This window comes from Odocoileus virginianus, chromosome 1 (genome assembly GCF_023699985.2).
Source record: "Odocoileus virginianus isolate 20LAN1187 ecotype Illinois chromosome 1, Ovbor_1.2, whole genome shotgun sequence".
Classification (NCBI taxonomy): Eukaryota; Metazoa; Chordata; class Mammalia; order Artiodactyla; family Cervidae; genus Odocoileus; species Odocoileus virginianus.
In genome coordinates, this window is record NC_069674.1 from 1,489,052 (window position 1) to 1,508,215 (window position 19,164).

The window sequence follows — 19,164 nt, forward strand, 5'->3', positions numbered from 1 at the left end:
GGGAAGAGGCCTCAAGTGGATGTAGTTCAGACTCCGCAGCCTCAGGACAAACAGCCGCACACACCACTGGGAGTGGAAACGATCCCAGACAGGCTCAGGTTCTGCAGCAGCTGCTGGTGCTGAGTCCTGCCGACACCCTGGCAGGGGTGCAGTCTGCGGCCCCCAGTCAGCACCTTGAGCCCAGAGCTCTGGTGAGTGACGCCCCGGCCACCCAGGCCCAGGCCCAGGCCCAGGTCCAGGCGCAGGCCCTTCCCTCTGGCTCCTCCCGCCAACCCAGGGGCACGTCACAGGGAAGTCAGCCACCAGGCACGGGGCCGCTGCTCTACAGTGAGAACCGAGCAGTTTTCTTTAAAAGCTCAGGGCTTCCTCGGTGGTCCGGTGGCAAAGAATCCACCTGCCCAGGCAGGAGACCCGGGTTCGAGCACTGACCCGGGAAGATCTCACGTGCCTTGGAGCAACGGGGCCCCGGAGCTGCACCTGCGGAGGCCCAGGCGCCCTGGAGCCTGCGTGCAGTGACAGGACACAGCACCCGAACGAGCCGCAGCCACACGCCACACGCCACAGCCAGAGACACGCCCCCGCAGCTACGAGAACCCAGCGCGGCCGAGACTAAAGGTAAAAGAAAGGAGGAAACAGTGATCCAAATTAGCTTAATTCGTCGAAAGACATCAGAATATTTCAGACCTTGAAAAAATGAGTTCTGCAGCATGCATGTTTTATAAAAATTCTTTATTTTGAAATAACTTAAAACTTGAGGAAAAGTTACAAAAGTACATTTCATCTGTATAAACCTCACCCGGACTCGGCAACGCGGACATTTACCTCATCTGCGCTCTGCCCGGGTGCAGCGAGGGGAGGGGGCCCGAGCACACCAGCTGCGCGGTCCGTCCTGAGTTCCTGCCCGAGAACCCGCCCAGCAGGCACGCCCGGCGGGCACAGGCTCCGCCTGCTCCCGCGGGGACTCGAGCCTTGCAGGGAGTCAGTGACACTCACGGGGGCTGTCCCTTCCCCCGTGGGAACCCGAGGTGAGGAGCCAGGAGCACCGTCCACCCCGCGAGGCCCAGGTCAGCTGCCGCCTCCCAGACACTTCACATATCAACACATCAGGCACGTTTCACGGACAACTTCTGCATTTTTAACCAATATATAAAAAGCTACAACCACCACCAACCTCTCAGACTGCAGCCTCGAGCTCATCCTGTCTCTGAAAAAAATAAGACGCTGCACAACCACTCCCCCATCTCCTCACTGCCTAGCGCCTGCCCTGTCCGCCCGCCATCCCGAAAATATAGTTATTTGAAGATGCTTTAAAAGTACAAGTGCAATATAACCCTGGAGCGAACTACACTACTTTACACATCACAGTCGGCGCTACAGCTGCACCCGCCTTTCATGCAAGCCGTACAAGGAGACTCGGCGCAGACAGGGGCCCCCCGCCCCCTACATCCTGAGGGTCCCCCGCCCCTGCAGGGCCTGGGTACACAGCTCAGCCCGCTCCCGCAGGGCTCCGGCCTCCGGGGCGCCCCTCAGCAGGAAGTGGCTGATGAAGAGCTTCAGGCCCTCACGCAGCAGGCCCAGCGCCGGCTTGTCCGACACCCTGGGGAAGAAGGGGCACGCGTCAGTGACCAGCCACCTTTGTGCTCCGTCGGGGGGACCCAGGAGACGGAGACAACCCCAATTCCCACTGAAGCAGAGTGCTCAGTGCAGAACATGTTCTATCGGTCACAAATCATCCTCAGTTCACCATTAGGTAAGTCTCCTGTCCCCCAGATTAATGTACAAGACGTCATTAAAATTAAAACCGAAAAGCTGCACCTAAATACACATAAAACACGACAAGCTTGCTTTTCTAAGACAACGTAAGTGAAAATGCTTTCTCTTTTCTTTTCCATGTGTTTTATCAAAAAAGCTGGGAACAAACCTTGCGAAAATCAAACCAAGATCTTCAACTTCTGTTTCCATTAGCAGTATATGTAACACTTTTCGTAAGAAGTGGACTCTGGGTTTGTCCAGTTCACTGAATTCCACAACCTAAGAGAGTCAGGATAAAAAATAATAGAGTTACATTGGTTTAGCCAACTTTTCAATGATCTCTAAACATAGTCTGAGGGAATAACTACCCCCTCCCCCACCCCCTTAACTAAGCTTATTTCCAGTTTTATAAAACGACCAGCTGAGGCCCTGGGCCCTCTCATCACTGGTGCAGACTGTGCGCCCACTGGTGAGGGGACTCAGCAGAGCTCAGTCAAGTCCAGGGGCGCAGGGGCGCCGAGCGAAGCAGGGCTCCCGAGAATGGAGACAGTGCGACCGTCTCCTCACCTCAGAGAGACTACCCCGACTGAAACCACACACACACACACAGAGGTGTGACCACTCCACGCCTCAGAGAGACTACCCCGACTAAGACTGCCCTCCGCCACACAGAATCTAGGTCCAGGAAGGACAAACCTGTGTACATAAAAATCACAGCACCCTTACACAGTGGGACACTATACAAGACTCACAAAATCTGAGAAATGCAGAGATCAATGTGGCCACATTTCAGGCTTATGCTGAATTAAAGGAAAGGACAGCCGCAGCCCGGAGACCCTGTACCAACTGGGTGGGGTGAACGTGTAGACAGGTCTGGTCAGACCCCTGTGAAGGGAGGGGGGGGCTGGCCTGCCCTAGGGGCGTCTCGCCTGCCCTAGGGGCGTCTCCAGGACCTATTGCAGCTGAGGGACACGCCGTGCACCGTCCCTTCTGGGCTGAAACTTGAGCAAGCAGAAGGCACGATCCCCCAGCAACGAGAAAGCCAGAGTGGTCTGTGCCGTGGGTGAGCCCCGTGCCGGGCTGCGGGGCTAGGCTGTCGGCCCGCACGCTCGGCACAGCATCTGACACCCCAGCCCCCACCCCAAAGGCACAGGAGGTTAACGCAGCTGGCGTGTGAGCAGGCCCTGAACTCGCACCCCCGGCCCCACGGAGAGCAGCCAGCAGCTGTCACGGTGCCCTAAGCTACCGGCAACTTGACGCTGCCTGCTTGTCTGCCCGGATGATGAGGACGTTTCCCAGGTGAGTCAGGATCCAAGGACACGTGTGTTCCCAAGGCACCGAACACACTGGCCCTGGGCCCTGAGCGCACTTCTGGACTGCACGCCCACTTATACGAGGACTTCTCCCCCTAAAATGCACTGCAGGACCACACACTCCCAAGTGGGGTGACTCCTGACACGGGGAACCAGAATTCGGAGGCGACTGTAAAGCCAGAAGGTTTTCCGACTCCCCACAGGGTCTGTGCCCCGACCCTACGCGGCTCAAGGCTCAGCTGCACGTGCTCAGCGTCAGCGCCCTGAATCAGTCCATGTGCGACACACACCTTTAAGAGGGACAGTGGCAGCGACTTCGTCTTCAACAAGTGGGCCACCAGATGAACCAAATTAGCGAAATTAGTGGCTGGCAAATTTTCTAGGTCCCGAAATTTGTCCCATATGCTGAACTGGAATGTCATCTAAGAGAATAAGAAGGGGGAAAAAGTTAAAATTCCACAAATTATTAGAATAGTCACTACAAACATAATCCAAAGCATGGTACTTAATCACTCAGATGTAACATCCGTAAGCTGAAGACTTCTTAGAGACAACTACACTGGCTTCGAGTACACAGTAGTTTGAAACCACCTCACAGTTTTCCTTTTTTTGAGACGCTGTCCCTCAAATTAGAGAAACACGGGGCCACACAGGCCCTGCCGGTGCACCAGGTCACAGCACCCTCATCTGTGACAGGGCAAGGGGACCTGGGAAGACGGATCCAGGGAGCCCACCCGCCGTGCTCGGCTCGGGGCCCACAGTCAGACAGTGGACGGCAGGTGGCCTCCCGGCCCCGTCACCTGGAACCTCCGCTCGTAGGCGCAGAACTTGCCGGCCAGAAAGGCGTAGAAAGGGTTGAAGGTCTTCTCCTGCAGGCAGCAGTCCACCAGGACGTGAACGATCTCTCTCTCCTGCTGATCCTTAAGCCCCAGCCTGGAGGACAGAAGCCGCGAGCTCTGAACCTTCAACCTGCCCGATGTCGGCAGCCTGAGGCAGACAGCGCTCCCAGAGCATGCCCTGTCTGGCCGTCTAGTGAGGGAGCCGAGCGGAGAAGGTGGGGGCAGGACTGGACCCCCCGGGCCCGGGAACAGGGGCCCCGGGCCGACCGACCCACAGGGGCAGCCTCACCTGCGGGCCGGCAGCGTGGTCCCTGCCGCCCCACCTGCTGTCCCCATGAGGGCGCGTCTGGACACGGGAAGACCCACCCCTTTAGTGCTGTGTGGGGTCTGCCCAGTCCTGCAATACGTCCCTTGTATTTCTTTCCGAATTTGAAGCAAATAAAGGAAAATTAATTAACACTAGGCTTTTTAGATGTGCTTTGTCAAAGTACACAGATGCTTTTAAATCTCGTTACAACTGAGTGCAGAAGCCACGTGGGGGGTTTAATTGAGACACAGTCAGAAGGACAACAGGAAGAGTCAAGCGGCTCACGACACAGCCACCGAAAACCATCAAGTGGTCACCCAGTTCCTCCAATCAGACAGATCATGAGCTGTCCGCACCCAGAGCGACCAGCGCTCAGTCAGCAGGAGGGACGCTGGCGGGGGGGGACCCCAGCCCCCAACTCACAGGCCAAGGAGGCGGCGCACACAGGGCTTACTTCAGGAGCTTCTCGAACGCATCCAGAAAGTCTTCACTTGTCATCACTGTGCAGAATATGTTTCTCCTGACGTCGGTGTTCATTCTCTGCTTGCGGGCGAGCTCCAGGATCTTCGAGCTAATCTGGAAAGAGGGAAGACAGGGCGCAGATTGTACAGACGAGTCACTGAAATTTCTCCTTTGGTTCAGTACAGTTACCAAGTTTCTAAAAACTTATGTGTGCAATCCTGTGGCTTGACCTCAGGGATAACTGTAAGTTAGAGATAAATCCACACGTGTCAGTGCTGAATCTTCATTTCTCAGCACCCCTACTGCAACACCAAGAGACAGAGCAGACCCCCGGAGGAACCCGCCAGGTCTGGAGGGTCCGCCGGCGTGAGCGAGGGCAGGGCGGCCAGTGTCTGACGGCCGAGCGTCCCCTCCCTCCTCTCTGCGTCTAAGTCTCTTAGCTAACAGCTCTGATACCTTCAAAGGAAGATCACAAAATCACAGCAACTTCTGTAATATCGTCAAATAACCCCAGCGACAGCCGCGTGCGGACTCGGTCGCCCACGCACCGTCCCCGCGCGCGGACTCTGCAGATCCTTCTGCGGACCATCGTCCACCATCGGGGCGCCGCTCCAGGCAGACCCCACGATCCACCAGCGCCCGGCGCGCTCGGCGTTCAGGACGCTGTCCCAGGACACTCGGAGCTCGGGATCCGTCCCCACGCCGGCGCCGCGCACCTGTAAGAGAGCAGCCCGTGCAGGCGCAGCGCCTCAGCACCCAGGCACTGCCCCACACGCTCCCGCTCTGGCGAGGGCACTCAGGGTGCGGGACCACAGTGCCGAGTCCCCAACAACCAGGACACTTAACCCCTGGGAGGTTCGCCAGGGTCAGAGGTGACCTGGCTGAGTGTGAGCTCCCTGGGTCCACCCCCAGACACGCTGTGGGAGGACAGCGGTCCCAGGGGTGCCCGGGGAGAGCCCACGGCTGGCAGCGAGGACGCCGCCAAGGGGCCTGTGATCTGTGGGACACGGTGACAGGACCCGACCGAGCCTGGGGCTGAGGGAGTATCCCAAGGGGCCCACGGCGAGAAGTCCCAGGGAATTTCAACAGACGAGCCCCCACCCCCAGGCTGACCTCGCTGGTCTGGGTGGGACCGCGGCCAGAGGATGCGCCTGTGAGTCTCCGTGTGGCTGAAGGCTCAGCGCAGGGGTGCCCACGGCTCACAAGGGGGGTGGGGGGGGGTCTCACCAAGCTGCAGGAAGAAACCTGCAGCTTCCCCCCATCTGGGAACCCCCGCGACTGGATGGGCACCTGACTTGTGGCTCCCGTCTGCTGGAGGAGCCTCACAGGATAGTGCAGCCCAGGGAGCTTAGGCACAGGGAAGGCTCCCCAGAGAGGAGACGCCCCCCCCACCGCCAAGGAGGAGGAGGAGCTCCCCATGGAGGAGGGGCGGGCTCCCCTGGGAGGAGGAGGAGCTCCCCAGGGAGGAGGGGCGGGCTCCCCTGGGAGGGGGGGCGGGCTCCCCAGGGAGGAGGGGCGGGCTCCCCTGGGAGGAGGGGGAGGAGGCCCCCAGGGAGGCGGCGGCCGCTCACCAGGCCTCTCTGCAGCTTCCGCAGCCTCTCCACGGGCTCGGGGTCGTAGCCTGGGATCTTGCGCACGTCGTTGTTCTTCAGGGCCAGCAGCGTTTCCAGCATGAAGCGGACCTGAGACAGGCAGGAGGAGCCGCCCTTTCAAACAGGGGAACCGGTGGCCCTTCAACTCAGGAAGGGAGGGACCGCCGTCCTGCCCACGGCCACCGCCGCCGTCGAGCAGCGTCGACAGCAACGCGGCCGCCACCCGGGGCTCCCCGCTGCCCCACCGGCCTCAGGTGCCCCCTTCTCACTCCCGGCCTTTCTCTTCCTTTAACTTTCAAACTGGAAATAACACTGTACTTAGAGAAGAGCTGCAAGCACAGCAGTGAGAATTCCCACAAGCCCAGAGCAGAATCCCCCAAACATGAGCGCTGAGACAACCCCCACACCGTGCGCACGGAACACTCAGGGCTGCCGCTCGCTCAGCACACTCCCCCAGACCTCAGCAAGCCCCAGTCCCCGCCCACGTTCTCCAGCTTCGGGCCACCACGGGCTAAACCCATGTGTCTGCTGACCTCCCTATAGTCAAAGCTAGAGATCTCTCTAGTCAAAGCTATGGTTTTCTCAGTAATCATATATATGGATGTGTGAGCTGGACCATAAAGAAGGCTGAGCACCGAAGAACTGACGCTTTTGAACTGTGGTGTTGGAGAAGACTCTTGAGAGTCCCTTGGACAGCAAGGAGATCCAAGCAGTCCATCCTAAAGGAGATCAGTCCTGGGTGTTCATTGGAAGGACTGATGCTAAAGCCGAAGCTCCAATCCTTTGGCCACCTGATGTGAAGAACTGACCTTTACCTCTGCCCTTTTCTTGACGATCCAACACAAGAGCAGGGTGTTGGTCTGGAACCCCCGCTCGGCTCCCATGACCCTCTGTGCTGGACACGGCACCTCACCCCCCTCCGCGGTCCCCAGGACCCTCAGAAGGCTCAGCCCCGCCTCTCTCCTCACAGTGAACCTGGCCTTCGTCCCAGGATTTGAGAACCGGGCCAGTCTTCCTTTCTGGTCTGTCTCTCTCGACAACCTACTGCCCACCTGGAGACCCAAGCTGGGTACCTAGAGTGACCTCTGACCCGTCTCCCGCTTCCCCAAGTCTGAAGACTTCTAAGTCTTAGACTCACACCCGCTGTAATTCTGCTAATCATCACCCCAACCCAAGGTGGCTTTTCTCTCCTTTTTTGCAGCCAAAGTGACCTGAGCATGAAAACGTGCGTTTACCTACTCAGAACTCATCACATGCCTCAAGCCTCTGGATAAGGTTCCGATTCCCTGGGAGGTTCACAAGGCTGAGAGGCCAGCCCCTGCCTGCTCCCCGGAGGGAGGCCATCCCTGCTCCTCTAACGAGGCCCCTGCCTCCCCCCAGCCCCCCATGGCTCCGCCACGCCTCTCAGTCTGCAGACCAGCAGAGGCAGGAGTCACGACCGGCCCCACCTTCCAGTCGGGGAAACTGAGGCCCAGAGCACTCGGTCCCGCGGCAGGCAAGCGCGCTGACCCGAGTCCCTCACCAGAGGCCTTCCCAGCAAGCCTCTTCTGAACAGCTGAACGTTCTTAAACCCGTGAGCGTAAAGGAGGAGGTTCATTCACACACTGAAGAGAAAGCGCAGCGCCAGATCAGGCAGGAGACACCGCGCTCAGAGGGAAGGACGGGGCACTTGTGCTGAGGCTGCGTTCAGGCAGTTAGGAAGCAGGTCAGGAGGGGCGCGTACCCTGGTCTGGTCCCGGAACTTGCCACCTGCTCCGCTGGCCTTGGCCTGAGTCTCAGTGATCAGCTCTTTAAGGGACAAAGCATCGTCCTTCCTCAGTGAAAAGCCCACGGTCTTCAGCATTAACAGGATCAGCTCGATATCTTTTTCCGTGAAAGTTTCAACAAGTTTCCTCAAAACATCAAAGATGAGGAGAGACTGCACCACGTGGAAGTTGTACAGATGGGCGATGATGGTGAACAGGTTGTCGCACTCCTTCCCATCTCGCCCGCTTTTATACACGTCATCAAATCTCCTCACTACCGCCTCCAGGAAGTGGGCGCCCACCTGGACGAAGAGCAGAAAACACGTGACTGCAAACAAGAATCGAGTTGGCGGGTTATTCTCAGGGGCCCTTCTTTCCGCTTATACGTGTATTAAAAGAATTAGCGCTTTAAAAATTAACATAAAATACACTGGTGGTAGGATACGAGATCTCACAGGGCAGAAAGTTTAAGAACTCGAGTCTGAGTGCACAGAGCTTCCCAGAGGAGAGCCTGAACAAGAGCAAGGTGCTCAGATATCCCTCCAAAGGAGGTGCCTTTTGTGGCCAGCAGCCACTCCAGTTCCTCGGAAAAATAACAGTTGTGAAAACTGCTAAGAACACACCCACATCTCTAAAAACATGCTATCCAACATGGCTCACTTCTCTGGCTCAGTCTGGGCCTGGAGGGCGGGGGCCTGGGGGGGCAGTGTGTTGGCAACGCTCCAGCTGAGACTCAGGGACCCAGACCACTGCAGCTGGGCTGGACCCGGGCAGGCAGAGCAGACGTGAGTGACCCAGGGACAGAACCAGAGCAGGTGGCCAGTCATGGAGGGGAAGGATCAACCATCTAGGTCATGGGTGCTGACGGAGCTTCCAGTGAGGGCATTAACCCACAAGGAGAGCGGGAAGGGTAGGCAGGGACTGGCACTCTAAGACTGAGTAAGCCCGACCCCCGGAAGCCCAGGTGGGCGGCTGGAGAAGCAGGGGCCGCGTTAAATCCCCAGTGAGGATGGACTGCAGCGGGAAGCAGGGGTCGTCCGCAAAGCAAGGCAGTGCTGGGGGACCTCAGGGAGAGGCAGCCGACGGGAAGGAGGGCACAAGCGCTCTGCAGGGGCCGCTGACAGGCTGGCCGCGTCCTCTGGGTTCTACGGAGCTGAGAACAGGGCCTAACCGTACACACCCAGCTCAGGCCTCCTCACTGAAGACGCCCCCGAGGAGCACTCCCTCGGTAACCACCACCACGCTACATTCAAACAGACCTTAAAAAGAGGAGGCCAGAATTCCGCAGACATCAAGGAAAAGTCTGCACCTGCAAAGCGGGGCTGAACGAACCCCTGCCCATCCCACCTGGAGCCCCGAGGACGTGCACAGGGGTCAGACCCGCAGGGGCGCGCTGCTGCTCAGACACCTGTACCGCGTAAGGTCCCAAGGATCGACAAGCTCTTCTGATGCAGATGTCATCTGGGAAAGGAGGCCTCGTTCACGTCCTCCCCCACCTCAGTATAAAGTCCTGTCATCAGAGCTCCCTCAACAGCCCTGGAAGCTGCCACCCTGGGCGAGCGGATGCCAAGGTCAATGTGAGGGTGAGGAAGAGGCCCCACAGCGTGTGGCCCCTGACCCGACGCAGGAGTCAGAGCAGGGACCGAAAACCTGGGGGCGGGGGGAGGGGGCCGGGCTCCGAGCAGCAGGCGCTTCAGACGCACTGTCCACCGAATCCCGACACAGGGCCACGGCACAGACACGGCAGGCCCCCGGCCCGCCCGGGGACACCGACGCTCCAAGCCCAGGCGCTGTTCTCTGTCTCACTTAATGCCGTTTCCCCTCACACTCCAGTGGCCCCCCGCACAGGCTCAGACACCGGAAACAGTCACCATCACAGTGGGGACCCAGAGAAGACGAAGGCAAAATGGACAGTGCGGTCCAGAGGGGGAGAGACTAATAGCCAACAAGGACCAGTCAGCACCGGAAGCCGGTCAACATCACGTAGGTACGGAGCGCGGCCTGGACTGAGACCGCACAGGCAAGGTGGGCTGGGCCGCAGTGGCCGGCCACCGAGACGAGAGGTGCCTGGATGGCCAGTGGCAGCCCTACCTCGAGGCCGACCGTGCGGTGCAGGACGCTGACCAGGAGGACGTGCTCCATGAGCAGCCGGGCGGGCATGGCCGTGTCCGGGGCGCAGGCGCTCAGCACGACGGCGGTCACCGTGGCATTCATGTCCTTCCGGCTGTGGCCCATGTACAGCTCCTCTAGCTGGTTGCTGATGGAGGCCAGGTTCGGCTCACTCAGCCTGCAGACAAGTGGAAAGACAGAGCGACAGGGCTGCCGTTTTGGGGGTTCAGTTTAAGGAAAGGGAAAAAGTTACTAATATACCAGCAGGTCCCATTCTGTGTAGGCAAGCCCCAAACCCAGCACATATGTACGGAACACACAATCCTCTAGGATCTGCAAATAACCTAACTGCTCTCCTTCCAGCTGAGATGCGGCCCCAGTGAAGCACACAGAGGATCCCGTCAAGACCAGAGAGACCGTGACAAGGACGCCTGCTGCCATCCTGACTCGGTGTCCCCAGGGAGATGCAGGGACCACCCTGAGCACATCCACAGGTACAGAATCCGCTGGCAGAATTCCAACTTTCCCATTGTCAGCTGGCATAAACGCCTGTACTTCCTGATGTGGAAAAACGGCTGTACTGGGTGGGGATGGGAGGGTGTGCATGCATTGTTTCTGAGAGAGAAGTGCTTCTGCTAACATAAGCACCCCAGGCTTTGGTTAACTCCCAGAAACGCGCCTCCGCTGTCAGAAGGCGACGGTCTCCTGAAGGCACAGCATGTGCATCTCGAGGTTACCTGTTGATCAGGCCTTTGACCTGCTTCTTGAGCCTTTCCAGCTCTTCCTTTTTCTGGGCATCCTCTGTCTCCTCCACTTGCCTCACGTGAGGTGGGACATACTTTCCACCAATTTCACCAAGACTCTGCTTGAAAGGACAGAAATAAATTATTCTTAGATACTGGATTCCCAGGCAATGGGGCAGGTGCTCACCACTGCCCACTGCTGCTTACTGAACACCAGGTGTCTCCTGAGTGCCCGCTCCAGCCCTGGACAAACATGCCTTCACTTAGGCAACTGTCAACACTCCATTTCATCACCTCCCTCTTCCCTCTGGAGCTCTGCTGATCTGGCTACGCACCTCCGGTTTGTGTCCCCAAGGGCCCTACATCTTCTGCCAGCCTCAATCGACAGTGGGCATGGCCACACACAAACACCGAGATTACAAGCACCACCAATGTTGGAGAAAAAGTTTGGAAAAACTTCAAACTTGTTCAAAACTAGTATCTAAGTTTACATGATAAAATTAAAATCAACCTACTGCTGTTTCCTAGATTTTCAACTTACAGGATTATTCATCATTATCACCAACCCTCCCTGACACCTGAGTGACAAAGCCTTTAGGAAACATTTTTTGTAAGGTGTGATCCTCGCTTGGACTGAGGAAGCCCATTTATGCACACAGAAACTTAATCGTAAGATACCCACTAGTATGTCAATTACACTTCCACAAGCTGTGAAAGAGACTTGGGAACAACCAAAAAGACAGTACTCAGAGAGAAGCTGACAGCACGTGGGGACTTGCTCAGAGTACCAGGCTCTAAGGCACCAGGGACAGAAATGAGACAGATCATACCCTTAAGGAGGGGATGATTCCCAGAGATGTTTGACATTAACAGATAAACGCATCAGTGAGAAAATGAAAGGCCTCGCGCACCAAAGTTATAGTGAGTGCAGAGGCAGAACACTGCACCAGTGAGAGGTGGAGAAGGAAGTAATTCTACAAGGTGCTCGCTGAGGTGAGGCTGTCTTAACAGGCGAGGGGCCATCCCTCCAGCCCCTGTCTGCCCTGCCATGGGTTCTGAACTTGGTCCTCAATGTGAGACCTCCATGAAGCCAGTGTTAGAGATCAGTCCTGGGTGTTCACTGGAGGGACTGACGCTGACGCTGAAACTCCAATCCTTTGGACACCTGATGCCAAGAGCTGACTCATTTCAAAAGACCTTGATGCTGGGAAAGATTGAGGGCAGGAAAAGGGGACGACGGAGGATAAGATGGCTGGATGGCATCACTGACTCGATGGACATGAGTTTGAGTAAACCCTGGGAGTTGGTGATGGACAGGGAGGCCTGGCGTGCTGCGATTCACGGGGTCGCAAAGGGTCAGACACGACTGAGCGACTGGACTGAACTGAACTTGTGCTTTAGCAGGACTCACTCCGGGAGCAGCTGGACAGGAAAAGGACTAGGTGAGGGCAGGCAGAGGTGCTGCAGCTGTCCCCGGGATACCCCAGAAGTGGAACAAAGCGGGGGGGGGGGGAGTCAGGTTTGGAGCCTGAGGACAGCGGTGGGGACGCCCCCAAGTCCCTGGGAGAGAAAGGTCTTTGGAGACGTCTTCTCCCTTCTCTACTGCCTGCTGTGTGCCCAGTCGTATCCGACTCTGTGACCCCACGGCCGGTGGCCCGCCAGGCTCCTGTGTCCGTGGGACTCCCCAGGCAAGTGTACGGACCTGACAGACCCACACCCGACCGCAACCCTCGTTCGTCTGAAGGAGACCCCGGAGGACCGAGAGCGTGCACAAGATACCTGATCGTCTGTGCGCACACCCTCCGAGGAGCTTTCACGCCTCTCTTCATCTTCTGCAAAACGGACCCTCTTTCTGCCCCCTTCCTCCTTGGCTGCGCCCTGGGCTCCACGCGCTTCCTCTTCGGCATCGTCCTGGTCGTCCTCCTCCTCGCTCCACGCATCCTCTGCCGGCTGCCCGCTGCCCCCGTCCAGGTCCTGCTCCTCCCATCCGTCCTCGGCGTCAGTGTCCAGCTCCAGCTCACTCCCGGAGGGTGTCGGGCCCGCGCCCTCCTCCGCCTCGCTGCCGCTTTCACACAAGCCACTACTTTCCCCAGAGCCCAGGGCCTCCAGGATGTAGTCGAGCCCGTCGCGGGCAAAGCTGAGCGGCACGGAGTTGCTGCCGTCGCCCTTCTTCCTGCGCTTGTTCAAGCCGAGGCGCCGCTCCAGCTTTCGGATCTCGCGGTCCTCCTCCTCGTTGGCCGCCAGGAGCGCCCGTTTCCGGGAGGCTGCGGCGGCGGCGGGGGTCTTGGTCCTGCCAGGCGTGCCCTGGGCCTGGGTCCGGGCCGGGGCGGCCTTGGGCGGAGCCGGGGGGAGCCGCAGCCCCTCGGATGGCCGGTCGGCCTTCTCCCGCGCCGCCTCCGCCCGGGGGCCGCTCGCTCCCCCGGCTCTGCCGCCGCTGCCCGGGCGGGGGTCCTGCGCGGGGCCTGCCGCCCTCTGGAGCCGGCGCGCCTTCCTCAGGTGCCGCTTCTCCCTTCTCAGCTCCCGGCGACTTTTCCTCCCGCCCGGGCGCGCGCGGCCCGGAGCGCGGGACCCCTCGCGGCCGCCGGGGGTTCCGCCCTCCGCGGTCCCCTGCACGAACTCCTCCACGGCTAGCTTCAGCCGCCTCAAGGCCCCTTCCCCACTGCCCCCCAGCCCGCGGCGCGGCCCGCGCCCGCCTGCGCGCTTCCTGTGGCCCATGCGCCCCCGGAAGCTGCCCCGCGCCGGCACCGTAGAGCCGGTGGACGCCGCCATCTTTGGGGACGCACCAACGCGGGACTTCCGGCCGGGACGGAACTTCCGGGTGGGGAGCGGCGCGGGGCGCTCGGCGCAGGGCGGGCCGAGGCGCCTCTCCCTGCTGGCGGGAGGCTGGCAGCGCAGGGAGCCGCGCGGTGCAGCGTTGTTCACAATCAGAAAACAACCCTGATGTCTGTCAATAGTAAATCAGGTAAGCAAACCACGATATCTTCACGTATCAGACCACTATGCAAACATAAAAACCGAGAGGACTGCCGCTGCAAAGAATAATCGAGATGCATGGTAAAAAAGAAAACGCTGATTGAAAACAAAACAAAAAACAGGCATAAAATAACTATTAATTAAAATTCAAAAAGAGACAGAAATATTTGGTCTTGGATGCAAACGTATGTGGTCAAACCAAAAACAAAGCAGCTAATAACCCCGCCTGTTTTGAACGGTGGGTCCCTCCAGGCTCTCCCACAAGCCCACAAGAGGGGCTCGTGAGCACACAGTATTACTTAAAAATGAAAGGCTTAGGGATGATGGTAAAGAAGGCTCGGCGCTTTCTGAGGGGGTGAATCTTTGGGGCGGTGCGTGAACGGGCACCTGGGCGGGTGGCACCGTGGGAACCGCGCGCTGATCGCGGGAGCGCCGTCCGGTGCTCACTGCTCCGGCCTCAGGCCTCCGGCCCTGCAGGCTCCGGGTGAAGACGCCCCTGTGCTTCATTGGTGTTGCTCGGATTGCCGGGGTGATGTTCCTTGTTATCGTGCCATGGAGGGGCGCCTGCCGGCGTGACTGGTGCCCCCAGAGTTCAAGTCTGCTGGCATCCAGGGACCTGACCTGCTGTGGAGATAGGGCCTTTGCAGATACAAGGGTGGGAGGAGGCCCTGCTGGCCTGGGCAGGCCCTGTGTCCAAGGACAAGGGTTCCGAACAGTGGGCGACTGGAGTCCCAACTCCCACTGGGGAGGCCCACGGGGACGTTGGAGGCAGGCTGAGGACTCAGGGGGCCTGGACTCCCAGGACGGGCCACAGCAGAGGCCTGTCCTGCAGCCCTGGGAAGCCCACCCCGCCCACACCTAGATTCCCAGCTTCCAGCCTCAGCACCAAGCCTGTAGATGTCTGCTTTAAGCGGGGTGGTTGGTACCAGGAAAGGAGCGTGGAGCGGGGAAGGCGGGAGCTGGGGCCCACAGTACTCAGGGCTGAATGGTGACTGGAGGACGCCTGCATGGAGGTGCCAGCCAGGGCTGGGGTTCCGATCCTGACCTCGCTGCTGCGAGACCTGCAAAGTGGGGTGATCCGCGCCCCATCCTACAGGGCTGCCTAACATCAGTGAGTTTTGAAGTAACTCGTTCCGCATTGAAACTGACCCCATCCTCCCCGTCCTCCCCGTCCCCCCCAGCAGCTCTGTGGGGCTCTCATTCCTGGTCTGTCCCTCTTGATCACCTGCGTGTGGGTGCGGAGGTCTCCCCAGGGAGGGCTTGTTTCCCGAGGATTCACCCACCATCAAAGGCTGAGCCGTGAGTGGTGTCTAATTTGCTCTGCATTGAGACCTTCCAGACCAGTGTCCTCAATTCCTGGAGAGAAGTGAGGTGGAGGACGGGCGTCTGGGGGTGAGGGGCAGCAGGAGGGGCCCCAGGGCAGCCCCCCTGCCCCCGCAGGCTCTCCTGCCCTCCAGTAATTTCTCTGGTGCTGACTGGGGGAGGGAGCCAGCCACCCTTGTGCCCACCCCTTTTAACAGGAACCAAAAAGACCCTGATGCTGGGAAGGACTGAAGGTGGGAGGAAAAGGGGGTGACAGAGGATAAGATGGCTGGATGGCATCACCGACTCGATGGACATGAGTTTGAGTAAACTCCGGGAGTTGGTGATGGACAGGGAGGCCTGGTGTGCTGCGGTTCATGGGGTTGCAAAGAGTCAGACACGACTGAGCGACTGAACTGAACCAAACCTCATCATTCACTGCTGCTGGGTGCTCTGGGAGGGCCTGGTACCCAGCCAGGCTCGGGGTCAGCAGCTCCCAGGTCCTCTGCCTCTGCTCCGACCGGGGCCCGGCTTTCGCTCAGTTTTCTTGCTCTGAAGCCATGACTTCGAAGACGGTGTGGGGCCTTGATATGGGCAGTCTTGGGGGTGTTTTTCAGCCCCAGGATCCTAGGGGAAGGCGGCCTTTGCAGCGACTCTGTCTGCCCCACACCTGAGGGAGCTGCACCCCTCGGAGCCTCGACGGGGCTGCAGGCCTGGGGGCACTGGATGGCTCGTGCCTTTTCCCCTGGTTCTGGTGAGAGGGGCTGGCCGGAGGGGACGAGGGGGCTTGGGCATCTGGCTGCAAACATGAACGAGCCCACGGATGACCGGGACTGATGCGTGGGTGACACAGGCCACGGTGAGTGGTGGGGCTGAGTGTTGGTGTGCGTGCGCGCGCGCGCGCGTGTGTGTATGTGTGTGTGTGTGTATGTGTGTGTGTGTGTGCAGGTGTGGGCCAGAGGTGGGGCTGGAGAAGTGGGCGAGGCCTGGGGGGTGGCCTGGGCTGGATGCTGGGCACAGTGGGGAGCAGGTGAAGACGTGGGCAGAGGCTGGGTGAGCAGAACGGGGCTGCGTTTTGAAGCGACGGCCGGGCAGCTGGCAGGGCTGCCTTCGGCGACTCAGAATTGATGGGTGGATGGAGGCTGTTGCATCAGACGCTTGCTCCCCAGCCTGGAACAAACTGCTGGCTGCTGACAGCTCTTTAAAATAATAGCACGGATGATCTATTAAGAGTAAGATGATACACAGCTGGAGTCTAACCTTCCACTCTGTGTCTTAGTCCGTGCGGGCTCCTACAACAGAACACCATGCACTGAGGCTGAAACTTCAGACGTCCGCTCCCCACGCCTCTGGCAGTCAGAGATCCGGGCGCCCCGACCTGGTGTCTGGAACCTAGGTATAAGGACCCTAACCCCACCGCCACAACCTAATCACCCCCAAAGACCCCACCTCCTAACACCTTCCCCCTAACACACACACATTTGGGGAACACAGATATTCAGTCCAGAACACTCAGCTTCCCAAACTTTTTTTTTGTTTCAATTTACTGATTGCTTATTTTAAACTATTGTTTTTTTCTGGTACAAAAATAATTCATGCTTGCCATAAAACCCTGAAATATCAGGGTTAGATGTGTGCTGAAGAAAGGGGAGTCCGGGGACTTGACTGGCGGTCCAGTGACTGAGACTCCCGGTGCCAGGGGCTTGGGCTGAATCTCTGGTCAGGGAACTAGAACCCACAGACCGCAACTAAGAGTTGGTACAGGTGACTAAGACCCCACACAGCCTCATAAATAAATATTAGAAAAAGGGGGTCTGCCTCAAGCTCTTCCTCCCAGAAACACGTTTCCTTCCAGAGTCAATGCACCTGTTAGCTGGCATTCTGATCGCGCTTCACCAGAGTGGGGCACAGAGCTGTGCAGTCGCCCGCCTGCTCCTGACGGTACGGCTCGGCTTTTCCCACCTCAGTCACCTCTCTCCACAGCGACCTGCCTGGGGTCCTGTTGGAAACTCGCGTTGCTGGCCCCCCAGACCCCTGGGGCCAGAATCTGCATCTACCAGCTTCCCAGGGCCGCGCCGCCTCCCCAGCAGTGAGCGTGGGAGACCTGCTGGCCCTGGGTCCCTCACTGCTCAGTGGGTTTAGGGCGTACTTTATGGAGCCAATCTGCTAATGGTGAATACTTGTTTCCTTTTAAAAACATACAAACTGCACTATTCAACAGTGCCACAACAGATATTCCTCTGTGTGTGTGTGTGTGTGTGTGTAAGGGGGGGGACCGTTTAAGTGTTTTACAAAGTTATCATCCTACACATTTTTTAGGTGTGAGTGTGTGCTAAGTCGCTTCAGTCGTGTACGACTCTTTGCAACCCCATAGGCTGTGGCCTCCAGGCTCCTCTGTCCATGGGACTCTCCAGGCAAGAACATCTGGGTAGGTTGCCTTTTCCTTCTCCAAGGGATCTTCCCGACCCAGGAATCAAACCCGCATCTCTTGCATCTCCTGCATGAGCAGACAGATTCTTCACCACTAGTGCCACCTGGGAAGCCCTGCTTAGGGAAATTGTATAAATATATTTTTGAATGAACAGATAATGTCAATTTCCAACCAGAAACCTGGGCCAACTCCTCCAAATAGAGAGTGTGAGTGTTGTAGCCACGCGTTCCAAGAAACAAACTCACTCAGAAGGACAATGCAGACAGTGGAGTGCAGTTTATTACACCGGCGGGCCCAAGGCAGAGTGTCCTCTTAGCCAAGGGTCCCGACCAGCATTTGTGAAAACCGTATATACCCTAAGTGTATGTGCCCAAACCCACCTCCCCAAATTCTCTGAAACTAGTCTGAACAAAGGAAAAGAAAGATACAATCAAAGTTAACCTGATTTGTGTGTCTTAAGCCTAAGGAGTTAACAGTGGACGATTATCAATAGGCCTGTGGTCATACCCCAGTAAGCATAATAGAATGCATGATTCTATTTGGTTACACAGATAATTAGGGTATTCTTTTAGGCAACAGAGAGTCTGCTAGGAGCCCTGGGGCTCTTCCATGGTGGGGGCGTGGTTCTGGTTTTCCTGTTGGCGTGTCGTTTCCATAGACACTGGGCACATAGCTCACAGTCCACAGTCCGGCTGGAGATGGAGTCCTGCTTTCAAGACAGAGCCTGTTCTGTTTCCTCCTTCATGAGGACCTCCCCTTCGGGACCTGCCCGGGGGTCCTCTTGGCCCACCTGACAGGTGGCAGGTCAGCGACCCCCTTTGCAGCACCCTCACCAGCCCGCCTCCTCCCCAGCAGCCAGCCCTCCAACTCCGATCGACCCCGGGCCCAGGCCTGACCTTGTCCCCTGCCGTCCACTCTCAGCCTGAGAGCTGGCTTCACCCCTTCCGGTCCCCCGACAGCCGCATCCCGCTCTGCGCCCCCACCGCCGGGCTCCTGGCCTTGGCCTCCCTGTCCGCCCGCCGTGGCTGGAGCTGGCTCCTGCCTGCTGCGCCCGTGGGACCCCCGTCCTAGGGACTCCTGCGGTGGCCTCTGCGTCTGCGGAGGCAGCAGGTTGATTCCGGCTTCTTCAACTTTCTGCGGGCTGTTTCCACCTCCGGGGCTGCCTCAGCTCCAGACAGGAAGCAGGCAGTGAACGAATGAATGAATAAATGAGTGAGTAAACGCCTCCAGATCCCACTGGGGCGTGGATAGGTGAATCTTCACACCCTCGTCTTTTCCTTTCACCATATTAAGAAAAAGACTTTCCAGGTGGCGCTAGTGGTAGGGAAGCCCCTGCCAATGCAGGAGATGTAAGCGATGCGGGTTTGATTCCTGGCTGGGGACGATCCCTGGAGAAGAGAATGGCAGCCCACTGCAGTGTTCTTGCCTGGAGAATCCCACGGACAGAGGAGCCTGGCGGGCTACAGTCCCCGGGGTCGCGAAGAGTCGGACAGGACAGAAGTGCCTCAGCACGCATGCGCGCGTTTCAGCCAGGAGCAGTGGGGGCCAGGTGGACCGGGAGACCCCCAGGGGAGGGTCTCCCAGAGAAGGCGGGCC

General features: G+C 58.5%; 1 protein-coding gene across 2 annotated transcripts; it reads right to left on the reverse strand.

Annotated features, from left to right (window-relative positions):
* Window positions 1-721: 721 nt before the first annotated feature.
* Window positions 722-13,652, reverse strand: NOM1 (nucleolar protein with MIF4G domain 1). 2 transcript variants are annotated; one of them, XM_070479264.1, is made up of 11 exons: window positions 12,642-13,652; window positions 10,857-10,981; window positions 10,102-10,297; window positions 7,989-8,312; window positions 6,245-6,355; window positions 5,222-5,389; window positions 4,666-4,787; window positions 3,866-3,998; window positions 3,356-3,487; window positions 1,922-2,031; window positions 722-1,597 (listed from the first exon to the last, which is right to left on the reverse strand). In XM_070479264.1, exons 1-11 carry the CDS (start codon window positions 13,629-13,631, stop codon window positions 1,441-1,443), a joined length of 2,568 nt encoding a protein of 855 aa, XP_070335365.1. In that variant the 5' UTR covers window positions 13,632-13,652; the 3' UTR covers window positions 722-1,440. The 2 variants fall into 2 exon arrangements, with proteins under 2 accessions (XP_070335365.1, XP_070335329.1); XM_070479228.1 differs by having other exon boundaries at window positions 10,857-10,984.
* Window positions 13,653-19,164: the final 5,512 nt, after the last annotated feature.

What these genes read in the sequence shown, in the direction of transcription:
- NOM1 (XM_070479228.1), bottom strand. Translation starts at nt 13,631, where the DNA reads ATGGCGGCGTCCACCGGCTCTACGGTGCCGGCGCGGGGCAGCTTCCGG. An exon ending in GTGTGCGCACAGACGATCAG is followed by an intron (nt 10,985 to 12,641) that starts GTATCTTGTGCA and finishes TGTCCTTTCAAG; the next exon opens with CAGAGTCTTGGTGAAATTGG. An exon ending in GCGTTCGAGAAGCTCCTGAA is followed by an intron (nt 3,999 to 4,665) that starts GTAAGCCCTGTG and finishes TCTGTCCTCCAG; the next exon opens with GCTGGGGCTTAAGGATCAGC.